The 12,239-nt window shown below is 62.3% G+C and overlaps 3 protein-coding genes across 3 annotated transcripts; 2 read left to right on the top strand and 1 right to left on the bottom strand.

The window, feature by feature from the left end:
- Window positions 1-204: 204 nt before the first annotated feature.
- SELPLG (selectin P ligand) lies at window positions 205-2,294 on the top strand (the record flags this gene model as incomplete). Its single annotated transcript, XM_082293226.1, has 2 exons — window positions 205-331; window positions 1,099-2,294. The coding sequence occupies exon 2, from the start codon at window positions 1,104-1,106 to the stop codon at window positions 2,292-2,294; it is 1,191 nt and encodes a 396-aa protein (XP_082149352.1). The 5' UTR covers window positions 205-331; window positions 1,099-1,103.
- A 3,386-nt stretch (window positions 2,295-5,680) lies between these two features.
- TMEM119 (transmembrane protein 119) lies at window positions 5,681-8,658 on the top strand. Its single transcript, XM_082293231.1, has 2 exons — window positions 5,681-5,733; window positions 7,400-8,658. Exon 2 carries the CDS (start codon window positions 7,434-7,436, stop codon window positions 8,166-8,168), a length of 735 nt encoding a protein of 244 aa, XP_082149357.1. The 5' UTR covers window positions 5,681-5,733; window positions 7,400-7,433; the 3' UTR covers window positions 8,169-8,658.
- Window positions 8,659-9,974: 1,316 nt separating this feature from the next.
- On the bottom strand, window positions 9,975-12,139 carry ISCU (iron-sulfur cluster assembly enzyme). Its single transcript, XM_082293232.1, has 5 exons — window positions 12,018-12,139; window positions 11,829-11,942; window positions 11,496-11,606; window positions 10,769-10,847; window positions 9,975-10,396 (listed from the first exon to the last, which is right to left on the bottom strand). Exons 1-5 carry the CDS (start codon window positions 12,099-12,101, stop codon window positions 10,302-10,304), a joined length of 483 nt encoding a protein of 160 aa, XP_082149358.1. The 5' UTR covers window positions 12,102-12,139; the 3' UTR covers window positions 9,975-10,301.
- Between the last annotated feature and the right edge of the window lie 100 nt (window positions 12,140-12,239).

Below are 12,239 nucleotides of genomic sequence, written 5' to 3'. Positions count from 1 at the left end.
GGGGCCGCCGGTGGGGCCGAGCCGAGGGCTCCCACCAGGGCAAGAGGCCCCTCTTTGGGGTGCAGCCCATCCCCTGCCGCCCTCCCCGGGGGGTGCCCGCAGCCCCCAGCCCTCGGTGGCCCCACTGTCGGCGTGACGTCCTTCCCCCACGGGCTCTCGAAACCGCAGCCGCCCTTCCGCGCTCCCTCCCTTCCCCGCCCGGCGGGAGGTGCAGGCGGAGGGCGGCCCACGACGCCCCGCGGGTGCCGGTGCAAGGGCTGCCCTCGCCCCCCGTGCCAGGCCCTCGCCGGTGGATCCTGCAGTCGGGATCCCGCCGCGTCCATCAGCACAGGTGAGCCCTGGTGGGGAGCGGCTGGAGCGGGGCTCGGCCCCGGGGATGCTCTGGGTGCAAAGGGGGTGCTCGGGGTCCCTGAGGGTGCCGCGCTCCGTGCTGGTCCCTGGGGTTTTTGGGAGGCTGGTGGGTGCTTTGGGGATGTGGGAGCCTCCTGGGGATGCTCGGAGCATTGAGCCGTGTCTGGATGCTGTTGGGTGCCGATCTGCAGGGACCTCGGTGGCTTCCTCCCACCGCGGCTGCCGAGGCGGGGGGAATTGGTGATGGACAGATGGAATGGGGGGGTTTGGCATGAGTTTGGGGTGGATTTGCCTCTCCTGCTCCAGCACGGAGGCGCAGGCTCATGGTGGCCTCAGCCCTGGAACCCTGTGCCAGCCCAGTGGGTGGAGGGGGAGGACGGGCACCCGGGCGGGGTCTGTCCAAACGTGGGTGACATCCCTGTGGTTTCATTTCCACACGGAGACTCATCCCGCAACTGCCCCGACCCGCAGCAGCCACCTCCATCGCGGCTGATTTCCCATTTCCAGACGTTCAACTTCCTTATCAAAACTTGTCCCTGGAGCGGAACTGATGTCCCGCAGGTGGGGGCTGTAGCAGGAGGAGGTCGCTGGGCGCATCTTCCATCCCCCCAAACCCGAGGGCCCCTCTCCAGGAGGGGAGAAGGATCCTTGGCTGGAGTGCGATCCCACATTGGGGCAGTTCCACACTCAGCATCCTCCCATGGGGAGCAGGACTCCGATGCCACCCGCCCTTTCTGTCCCCTGCAGGTCCCATGGCGCTGTGCCGGGCCGTGCTGCTGCTGCTGCTGATCCCCCTGCAGGCGTGTGGGGCTGAGCTGCCGGGGCTGCCCCAGGGCGGGCAGTGGGTCTGGGGGACAGCCAAGCCCCTGCCCCTCTCCCGTGGGAAGAGGGATGACAGTGGGCAGGAGCCCAGTGCCACCACGGTGATCAGCAGTGACAAGAGCGATGGTGGCTCTGTGCCACCACCAGCACCCGGCAGCAAAGCCAGCCTGCTCCGGGTGCCAACCACAGCCGATCCCATGGATGATTCCCCCGAGCCTGAGCTGCTCCTGAGCACTGCAGCACCAGTGCCCAGCACCAACACCAGCCTGCCCCAGGTGCTTGCAGTGTCCACCACGGCCGAGCCTGATGAGACAGATTCCCCTTCTCCCAACTTACTGGAGGACTCTGTGTCACCAGCAGCGCCCAGTGCCAGCACTGCCCTGCTCCGGGTGCCTCTAGTGCCCACCACAGCTGATCCCATGGATGAGACAGATCCCCCTGATCCCGACCTGCTCCTGAGCTCTGCCCCACCACCAGCACCCAGCACCAAGACACTCATGCCAACCACGGCTGAGTCCATGGATGAGACCGATTCCCCTGATCCCGATCTGCTGCCGGCCTCGGAGCCTGGCCCACCGTCAGCACCCCAAAAGAGCATCGCCACCACCACCCCCAGCTGGCTCACGTCACCCATCGAGGAAGGGACAGCCACGGATGGCCTGAACAGCAGCTCCTCCTCGGGGCTGCGCTCAACAGCCCCCCCAGCCTTTGTCCTCACCACCACGGGCCACAGGAAACCCAAGAAATCCGGAGCTCCGCCTGCACCGACCCTCCCGGCCCCTTGGGACGCGACGCCGGCGGGCACCGCGGTGCCCTGGGAGCCCAGCGGGGTGATGAGCAAGTGCCTGCTGGCCATCCTGCTGCTGGGGCTGGTGGCCGCCACCTTCCTGGTGTGCACGGGCGTGCTGGGGGCACTGCTGTGGCGGCGGGCGCGGACGGGGCAGCGCCAGCTGAGCCGCACCGAGATGGTTTGCATCTCCTCGCTCCTGCCCGACGCCGAGGCGGCCGCCGGCCCCCGGCCTGTCCCGGCCCGGCGGCACAAGCTGCTGGTGCCCGACGGCAGCTCCGAGCCCGATGGAGACAACCTGACTCTCAGCAGCTTCCTGCCGGAGCACTCCTGAGCCCCAGGGATGGCTCCTGCATCCCGCAGCGCTGCTCCCGATGGAGCCGCGGGCGTTCCCCGGTGTTTTAGCTTGGACCAGTGTGACGGAGCTGGTCTCCCGCGGCCAGCTCAGGCCCATCCCATTAAAGCGTTACCCGGACATGGTGGTCTCTTCCTGGCAGCCCCCTCCCTGCCCCGCCGCCTGCCCACATCCTGCTGCCAAAATTTCGCTTCTCCACCCTCCCCCTCAGCTCCCTGGGGGCGCAGAAACGAAACCCGCAGCAGGGACCAGACCCCGGGACCTTGGGGACGGGACCGCAGCCCCCGAGACCTCCTTCCCGCGTGGGCTCGGCCTCGTGGGAGCTGGAAGGTCGGCGGGGACGGGGCGGAAACGCCGGGGGACGGGGACAGGACGAGTGGCACAACGTGTTCCTGCCTGCGGTCGCCGCTGCGAGGCGGGGACGCCTCCGGAGCTGCCGCTGCCTGTCAGATGCTCAGCCCCGGGGGCGAACGGTGGCCGCAGGGTATCGGCATCGTCCGGCAGCGCTGGCCCCGGCTGTCCTTGCCTGGCTGGGGCTGGGAGGGAAGGGAGAACAAATCCGTGAGAGGCCAACGAAGGTCCCACCATCTCACCCGCTCAGGCAGGTGTCAGTCACCCCTCAGGCCACCGAGTGATCCCTTCCCTGGAGGAGCAGAAATGGCCCAGGACTGGCCCTGTCCTGTCAGGCTCGGTGTCCCCATTTTTCCATTCTTGCTCCACCCAGGCTCCCCATCCCCACATCCCCATCCCTGCTGTGACCAGGCTCCAAGTCCCCATCTCTCTGTCCCCACCCCTTGCCCTGCCAGATTCAGCATTCCCATTCCCACATCCCAATTCCCACATGCCCATATCCCCTTCCCCTCATCCCCAAGCTTGCAGCCTCCTCGAGGGCCACTCTGGGGTGTCTGTCTGGGGGCAATAGCCAGCGTGGTCATTCACCTGCATCCCGGCCCTGCTGCCTGTTTACATTCACACTGTGCTTGGGATATTTTCCATCTGGATCCTGGCAGCTGCACGGCCCCGCTACGGCTGTGAATGTAAATGTTTATGGGTGAGTCAGCCGGGCCAGGGGACCCACAGCCAGTGGCCATGGCCGGTCCCCACACCCTGGCCATGGGCTCCCTGCTCGTGCCACCCTGCTCTGTCCTACTGTGTCCCCACACCAGCGCCCTGCCAGCCAAAGCAGTCACGGGGGAAGAGGGATGCTCCCGTCTTCTGGCTTCACCCCGCAGCGGCTGAGCCGGCCTCTGCCCCCGGTGAAGATGAGGCCGGTGTGTCCCGAGGAACTGGATGGGTGCAGATCCCAGGGATTGCTCCTGCTCTCCCAGCCCTGTGCTGGCCGCTCTCCAGCAGGAGCCCAGCGAGGATAAACTTTCCTCCACCGCCGGAGCGGGAGCCGGCAGCCAGGAGCCGGGAATTGCCCTATTTGGCGCAGTCGGCAGGTCCTGTAGGGCTGCCATCGCCCAGCTCACGGCGCGGGAATTCACGGGAAGCCGGCGCGGTGTCACAGCAGGGTCCGCAGGGATCCCGCCAGGCAGCGGGAGGGCAGCGTGCGGTGGGGTGGCACCGGGCTGTGGGTGGGTGACACGGAGCCATGGGTGGCACAATCCCATGCACGACGCTGCACATGGAGCTCCACACGCCTCGTGCAGCTCTGCAGGACGGGTCCCCTCCGGGTATTTTGCTGGCACAGCAAAGCGCAGCCCAGGGAAGCAAATTAGAAGCAGAGCAGGGCTGAAATGCCTCAAATTGGCGGTTCCCCGGGCGGGCTGTGCTGCCCAGCCCAGCCCTGAGCAGCCCTGCGTTCCTGCTGCCCCAAATTACACGGCGGGGCCGGGCGGTCCCCGCCCTGCCCAGCTCCGAGGGGCCGGGACAGCCCGGCCGCAGGCAAAAACGGCATCGTAATGGCCGGTGGGAGCTGGCACCGGGAACTGGGACGGGGATCCCGGCTGCGAGGGTGGGGACACTGGGCAGGGAGGGATGGGGATCTTGGGCGAGGGACATAGGAATCCTGGGGAGGGAGCGATGGGGACTCTGAGCAATGAAGGGTGGGAACCGTGGGTAGGGTGGGATGCAGATCCTGGACCAGGAGGGATGGAGACTCTGGGCAAAGCAGGATGAGGATCCTGGCTAGGGTGGGATGGGGTTCTTGGATGAGCAGCGATGGGGACTCTGGATGATGTGGGATGCAGACCCTGGGCAGGGTGGAAAGGGGACCCTGAACAAGGAGATTGAGCTCAACTCCGGCATCGCTGGGTGTAGGGGGGGAATCTCAGTCCCATCCCCACCTGGGCTGCGGGAGCAGGGCCGGATGCTGCTGGAACTCCTCCAGGCAGCCCTCACCCCCGGCCTCCCCTCGCCTTTCCCCCTTCCCCTCTAGGATTTCATCACTGAGCACTTAAGGCTGGGAAAAGCCGCCCCAGCAGCTGCTGCGAGCCGCCGGGGCAGTCAGACGGACGGGGCCTTTATTTCGGGGAGCCGCGACGCCGGCGGCGACGCCGGAGAAACCCCAGCGGCGCCAGCTCCCCTCCGTCGGGGGGACAGAATCCCTCGCCCCCCACCCCGCAGGGGTCACGGTCCCCCGGCGCTGGCCATGGCTTTTTGGGGGGTCTGGCAGGTCCCCAGGGAGGAGCAGAGGAAAATAGCAACAGGATGAGGTCACACAGCGGCTGCAGCCTCTTGAGCAACCTCAGGCCAGGCCGAGGGGACCAGGGCGGGGGGAGACAGAGCCTGGGGGGTCCCAAGCAATGCCCCCAGATCCCCAAACTGGAGACCAGGACCCGAGGATCTGAGCAGCTGCTGTGTTTGTCTGGGGAACCAGGGGGATCCCTGTCTGGAGCCTGGAGCCCAAGGCAGAGGTGCCCAGGCCAGAGCATTTCCAGGCTGGGATGTTTAGGAAATGTTCTCCTGAAATTAGGGGGGGGGTGGTCCCAAGCCACGTTTGCCCCACTGCCTCAGTAATGCCAGGGCACTGAGCTCACATCCCTCACTGCCCCCCTTGGACCCTCGGATGGGGCTTTACCCTCACGTTCGTGGATAAAAACGTCTTTGCAACAACACCCTGTGTGACCCCATCCCCACTTGCACCCCAAAACGTGGCCCCTTCCGGGGTTGATGATGGGGGGCATCAGGGCTCCTTTGCTGACGGGATAAGCCAGGAAACACCCTCAGCCCCAGCTGGAGTTCATCTGGGAGGGGGCTGAGGGCTGCCTGCCCTTCCCTGGCCTCCCACACCCCCTCCCCATCCCGGCCCTAATGAGAACAAGCTGGTCCCGGGCTGCGACGCAGGAGGAGGAGGAGAAGGAGGAGGAGAAGAGGGAGAAGGAGGAGGCTCCGTCCCAGCAGGCAGCAGAAAGGGGCTCGAGGTGTGTGGGACAGATCCCGTCTTCCCGGCTCCCTCCCGCCGGCTGCGGGCAAGGTGAGGATCCCACTGGGTGTGCCAGGCTGCTCCCCGATCTTGGGGTGGCTCTGGAGCAGGGCACGGGCTGTCCCACAGCCGGGGGTGCTGCGCTGAGGGCTGGGCAATGTCCCCACGGAGGGACACGGGATGGAGTCGGCCACATGGCTGCATTCCCAGGCAGGAATCGGAGCGTGCCGCGTCTGGACAACACCGAAATCGTGAATTTCTGGAGCGGTTGGGAAGCGGAGCTGGGGACGAGCTGTGGGTTTGGGGATGGGCGAGGATGGGGCTGGAATGGGGTTGGGATGGGGGTGGAGGGCTGGTAATGCCCACGGTGCCGGGCCCTGCTCTTGGCACTGCTTTGGGCTTTGCTCAGCCCCTCCATGGCCGCAGCTGCTCCTCAGCTCCGATGGCTGCCGAGGAATTGATGCTGTTCCCATCCCAGGACCCCTTTCGCACCGAGGGGCCCCTGTCTGTGGTGAAGGGGAGGATGAAGGGGCTTATCCCAGCCCCCCAAGCCCTTCATTCTCCCAGTGCTGGTCAGTGCTGTGACCCCACAGCCGCAGCAGTGCCCATGGGCAGCCGGGAGGGTCGGGGGTCCAGGGCCACCTCCCACCTCTGCTGCCGTTTGTTTGCTCTGGATTAATGGAAACCAGATTGTGCAGCCGGGAAAGAGCCTGGAAGCCAAATCCTGCTGCTGGAGTCCCTCCCGGTCTGCAGAGCTGCTGGCTTGGGTTTGTTTGGGGGGAAAATGGGATGTGGGTTGGGATTTGGGGAGCCTGAGGTTGGGGAATTGTCATGGGGGGGTCCCTGCTGATGGACCTGGGGAGCTGTTTTCTGAGACCTCCCCACGGAGCTGTGTGGAGGGGAAGAGCCCTGGGAACGGCTCGATGGCGTTACGTGGCGTGGCACGCGTTGATGTCCCTCGGGAATGTCTCGCGACGTGGTGGGGACGGTCACGTCCCTCTCCCAAATCCCGTGGGGTGCAGAGCCTGCCCAGGGGCTCACCCTGGTCATCGCTCCGGGGTGGGAAGCGCGTGTCCCATATCCTACAGCACACTGTGGGCTGTGGAACGGGGCAGATCTGGCCCATCCAAGCAAGGAGCACAGCACGGGGACGGAGCCGACCTTCCCCCCTTCACCAGGGACACTCAGGCAGCCAAGGACCCCTGGGACCCCCATTCCCTGCACCCCAGCTCTGGGGCTGCCCCTTTATCCTGCACCCCTTCCCAGCTTCACTCAACCACCATGGTGGCACTGGGGTGAAATCCTGCCCCAACCTATTTTTAGCAGTGCTCCAGCTGGGAATTAACGGTCTGGGACGGGCGGTTGGGAAATGCCTCTTGCACCAGGCCCGGCCCCTTTGTAGCATTCCCTGTGTCAAAGTTTCCACTGCAAACCTCCATTTTTCAGGAATTCTCTAATCAGCCAAATGACCGTTGTCTGGAGCCGGGTGCTGGCAGCAGCCCCGGTCCCCTGGACTTGAGCAATCCCACCCAGCTGGCTTCCAGCTGCGCCCTTGGAAAACAAACGGAGCCCCTCGCTCTGTCGGGGCAAGAAAACAGGAGTTGCCTTTCTACTTCCATAAGGAAACTCAGGCGGGTGGGGGCTGGCCTGGGGAAGGGCTTGGGGGGCTCGCTCTGTCGGGGTATTAACGTGTCCCCCTCCCCTCTGCATCCCACAGGTCCCCTGCACGAATCCCGGGAACGGGCTCGGCCATGGGTGCGTGGTTGCTGCTCTTGGTGCTGCTGGCGGTGGCCCCGGCACAGGCGGCAGCCCCGCGGCACCGCCCGGTGCTGCCGGACCCCGCGGGCAGCGGGGACGGGGATGAGGCGTCGGCCACGCTGCCCGCCCAGCCCGTGACCCCCCGGATCAGCCCCACGGTGGGGGACGCGCCGGGGACCACGGTGACCAACAGCTCGGCGCCGGGTGTGCTGGACGGGCTGGTGGACTTCTTCAAGGAGTACCTGCTGCTGGTGGTGGTGGTGGGCTCACTGTCCTTCGTCCTCCTCTTCATCATCTGCGCCGCCGTCATCGTCCGGCAGAAGCACAAGGCCTCCGCCTACTATCCCTCCTCCTTTCCCAAGAAAAAATACGTGGATGAGCGGGACAAGTCGGGGGGAGCACGGGCGTTCAGCGAGGTGCCCGAGAAAGCGCCTGAGGCTGGCGCGGAGGAGCCGCTGGACGGCAGCCGGCAGCTCCAGGCGGACATCCTGGCTGCTGCCCAGAACCTCAAATCCCCCCCCAAGGCACCGCTGGCCAATGGGGCCCGGGGTGAGCACAATTCCCCTCAGGAGGAGGAGGAGGAAGAGAAGGAAGGAAGGAAGAAGTTGGGGGATGAGCAACCCAAGCCCCCTGCCCAAAATCCCGGTGTGGAGGAAGAGGCGAGCGCAGGAGGCAAGGAGACCCCTGATGCATCCCAGGATGGCTCCCAGGCCCCCTCTGGAATCTGAGGCAGGGACACGGTCCTGGGCAAGCCTGAGGAGCTGCTGGCTCGGGACACACGATGGACATGGTGGATGAGGCTCTGTACGTACGTGGTGGCTCAAGGGAGCCCCGATGAAGATCCCATTCCCTCCCCTGACCTCGTGCTGATGGGATGCTCATGGGGGGGATTTGCCAGCTGGTGGTTTTCCCCAGTGCTGGAATGCTGTCAGCCCCACTCCTGCTGCCCAAGGGGCTTCTCCCACTCCAAGCACTGGGGTAGTGCATCCCCCCAGCTCCAGCCCTGCCCCCAGTGTGCCACCAGCTTCCTCCCAAACGTGTTTTAATAAACAGCAGCAGCCTGGTCCGTGCCCAGCGCCTGGCTGGGAGCTGTGTCCCTCTGGGAAGAGGGATGGGACCAGGGCTGGAGGTGTGTAGGACATGGGGCAGCTTTGCCCATGGCCACCCAAGGGGAGGAGGGATGAGGATTTAGGGACAAGGACCCTCCTTTCCTTCTTTCACCCCAGAGCCCAGCTGGATTTTTGCCTCATTTCCTAAACCCCTTCAGCTAGAAATAAACACTTCCTCTGCACAGCTCCTCTCCCGTGTGTCTCTGCAGCCGTGGGGTGGCCAGGGGACAGTCCCCGTGTCCCTGTGCTCCTCCAGGGGCACTGCTGGATTGGGCTCCAGGGGCAGGGGAGCCCTGGGGAGGGTGTTATCAATCCTCAGATCAGCACATCACGTGCCACTTCCAGGAAAACTTTATCTTGTACCCACAGCTGTGGGCGGGGGGGGCAAAGGGGGGCCTGTGGGCGACTCAGCCACAGCACTGGGGTGCAGCTGCTCCAGTGGGAACAGCAGGGAAACCTGGAAGGTGGGAGAGGCTGTTCTGCCTCAAAAGCAGCACATCCCTGTATCCTTGCAACTTCCTGTATCCCTGTGTTTTATCCCATCACATCCCTGCCTCAGGACAAGCTTCCCTTTGGAAGAACGTGCCACCACAAAGAGCTGATTCTGCCCCGATGCAGATGTGGGTGTGTGAAGTTTCCCTTTTTTTTTTTTTTTTTAAACTGGGAAATAGCAGGATTGTTCCATGAGAGAGAGGCGCACGTTCCTCACTGCTGGAGGGTGCCAGGAGATGAGGAACCACAAGAGGGACCTTGTGAGTGACAAACTCAGCAGCAACGTGTGACCTCTGCCTTAAAAATTACAAATACTGTGCCCAGATGCAGCAGAATGAGACAATTATTTTTTCAAATGTAGTTTTAAGTGTTTAACAATGCCCTCAGTATGAAAAATGGGAAGTGAGGTGTCTTGTGGGGGGGGCTGGAAGGTAAAAAGGTGAAGTTTTCCCATGTGTTGTCTGCTTGGTTTGGAAATATTTCCCTGCAAAAGAGGAACTGTGGGAGCTCCCCTTCAGAGCGTTCCAGCTCTGCTATCCCCCACCGGGGTTCCAGTCTGAGGGTGCATTTTAGAGAATCCTGGAGTGGTTTGGGTTGGAAGGGACCTTAAAGCTCATTCAGTTGCAAACCCCTTCCTTGGGCAGGGATACCCTCCTCTAGCCCAGGATTTACAGCTGTAACAGAGCACCTGGTGAGTGTGAAGTGGAATTCTTAGGGAAAACACCCCAAAATTCAGGCTGTGCCTCAAACAGGAGCTTCAAAAACTAAGTGGTGACAGGATGGGAGCAGAAACCACCAGTGTTTCCTGGCCACTTTTCCCTTTGGCACCTGCAAAGAATTCCGAGAGCGGGAATTTGCCCCCGGATTGCGAAATCAACCCCGCTGGAGCCAAGGGCGGCCCCACAGCTCCCACACACACATCCACACCAAGGCAACACTTCCCACTAAATTCCACAAAATATTAGGCAAAACTAGACATCTTCCCCAAAAAAAAAAAAAACCCAAAAAAAGTGCAGCCCTTCCAGTACCAGACAGCAGGGTTGTGTCTCTGGAGCAGAGTCTTCCCACGGCATTCCCAAGGGGACAGGAGCCCATCCTGGCCGTTGTGAGCACTACGGAGTGGCTGGACACCACAGGGACACGTTGTGCGTAACTTGTGCGTATCTTACAGCTTGAGTAGTGCACAGGGTCCTACTACAGCTCGGGAATTGCACTGCAGAGTGAGGAGGAGGAGGGAGGAGGGGAAGCTGTGCAAGCAGTTCAGGCATTGTCGGCTTTTTTGTCGGATTCTTTGCTCGAATCCTGCTTCAGTTTGTAATCAGCCAAGGCAGCCTTGATGGCGTCTTCAGCCAGCACTGCAAAGGGAAAAATAAAGAGGATTTTAAGGACAATTCAAGGGCTTTTAGGATGTAAGATGAGGTAGAAAGAAAAGCAGGCAGCAGTGAGCAAACAAGACAAGCAAGCACAGATTGATCTTAGGAGTAGAATCTGAACGGAATTCCTAAAATACTGAATTCCTATAATGCTGAATTCATGTAATACAACTTCAAATAATAATACATTCAGAATCTGTTATCAGCCTGCTGAGCCATGGGCTCCAAAATATTGAAGAGATCTGAAAACTCTGGAATTAACCCTGAAATCTGAACAAGAAACTGTTTGGAAAACAGCATCCAGAAGCATCTGTGCTGTTCCTAGAGTACCTGAGATGAAGGGTTTTTACTTACTGGAGCAGTGCAGTTTGACAGGGGGAAGGCAGAGTTCCTTGGCAATATCTGTGTTCTTGATTTTCAGCGCTTCGTCAACCTGAAACACAGGCAGAGGTGGTCATGGGCCCTGTTGTTTGTGTTTGCTAAGAAGGTTTAATGCTCCAGAGCCAGCAGAATCCACAGGGGAGATGATCCCAGCTGCCCAGGGCACTGAGGGATGTGGGAATTCAGGAATGTCTGACTGACGTATCAGTGTCACAGACTGTCCCCACCTGGGCTGCTCCAAGCCTGCTGATCCTCTATCACAACAATGAGGGGCATTTACTGCTGGCAGAAAAACCAATCTAAATGATCTAAAGGCTCTCTATAATAAAAATTTCTGCCCTCAGCCTGGTTATGCTCATTGCATAAAACACCAAATAGCTCCATGGTGGAATCACTGTCCCTGGGATTGTCCAAAAACAATGTGGATGTGGCACCTGGGGACATGGTTAGTGGCAGACCCGGCAGTGTGGGGGGAATGGTTGGACTTGATGTTCTTAGAGGGCTTTTCCAACCTTAATGATTCTCTGATGGTTGTTGTAAAAAAACAATTATTGCCCTACAACTGAAGCCCTGACACTGCTGGCAGTCACTTCTACAGCACGAAGCAGTGCAGGGATTCCCTGGAGAGCGCTTCCTACACGATCCCAACAGAGAACACGGGTGCGTGGGAAGCTGTGAAGCTTTCCCGGAGCTCCCTCACCGTTTTCCCTTTGACCCACTCCGTGGCCAGCGAGCTGGAGGCGATGGCCGAGCCGCAGCCGAAGGTTTTGAAGCGGGCATCCACAATCCTGCCGTTCTCGTCCACTTCCACCTGCGGGAGCATTTTGGGGACACTTTAGCGCCCGGTTCAGCTCAGTCAGGTCCCTCCACCAGGGGCCCCGGGTAGCGGGGCTGGCCCTGCCCCGGGCACAGGGCACGGGCAGGGCGGGCGTGAGGGAAGCCCGTGCTGTCCCCTCAGGGGACACGGGCAAGTTTGACCCTCGCAACAGCCCCATGTGACCCCACCCAGGTGCCAGCAGGTTCCCAAGGTCACCTGCAGCTTCATGACATCGCCGCAGGCCGGAGCGCCCACCAGGCCGGTGCCCACGTTCTTGGCATTGCGGTCCAGGGAGCCGACGTTGCGCGGGTTCTCGTAGTGATCCACCACCTGCCAAGATATAGCGTCAGCGAGGGCCATCCCACGCCCCCCCCCGCCCCTCCCCGTGTTCCGTTCGCCCCTCACCTTCTTGTGGTAGCCCAGCGCGGCCGGGGCCGGCCCGGGCCGGGGTCGCAGCAGCGCCGCCCCTGCCGCCCTCAGCGCCGCCATCTTGACTGAGGGATGGGCGCCGCCCGGGTCCCTTTTATAACCTCGGGTGGGCTGGCCACGCCCCCAGACACGCCCCCATCACGCCCCTTCGCCCCCGGAGCCCGCGTCTCACCCCGGTCACAGGTTCACCGCGCAGAC

Source organism: Coloeus monedula, assembly GCF_965178545.1.
Source record: "Coloeus monedula genome assembly, chromosome: 18".
Classification (NCBI taxonomy): domain Eukaryota; kingdom Metazoa; phylum Chordata; class Aves; order Passeriformes; family Corvidae; genus Coloeus; species Coloeus monedula.
Note: the sequence above shows the minus strand (reverse complement) of the source record. Positions and strands in the feature narration are given on the sequence as shown.

Bases quoted from the DNA above. Each gene is read 5' to 3' on its own strand.
- TMEM119 (XM_082293231.1), top strand. From the start codon at position 7,434: ATGGGTGCGTGGTTGCTGCTCTTGGTGCTGCTGGCGGTGGCCCCGGCA.
- ISCU (XM_082293232.1), bottom strand. From the start codon at position 12,101: ATGGCGGCGCTGAGGGCGGCAGGGGCGGCGCTGCTGCGACCCCGGCCC. The intron at 11,943-12,017 runs GTGAGGGGCGAA...ATATCTTGGCAG, and splicing joins CGCTGGGCTACCACAAGAAG to GTGGTGGATCACTACGAGAA. The intron at 10,848-11,495 runs GTGAGGGAGCTC...CCTGTGTTTCAG, and splicing joins AGTGGGTCAAAGGGAAAACG to GTTGACGAAGCGCTGAAAAT.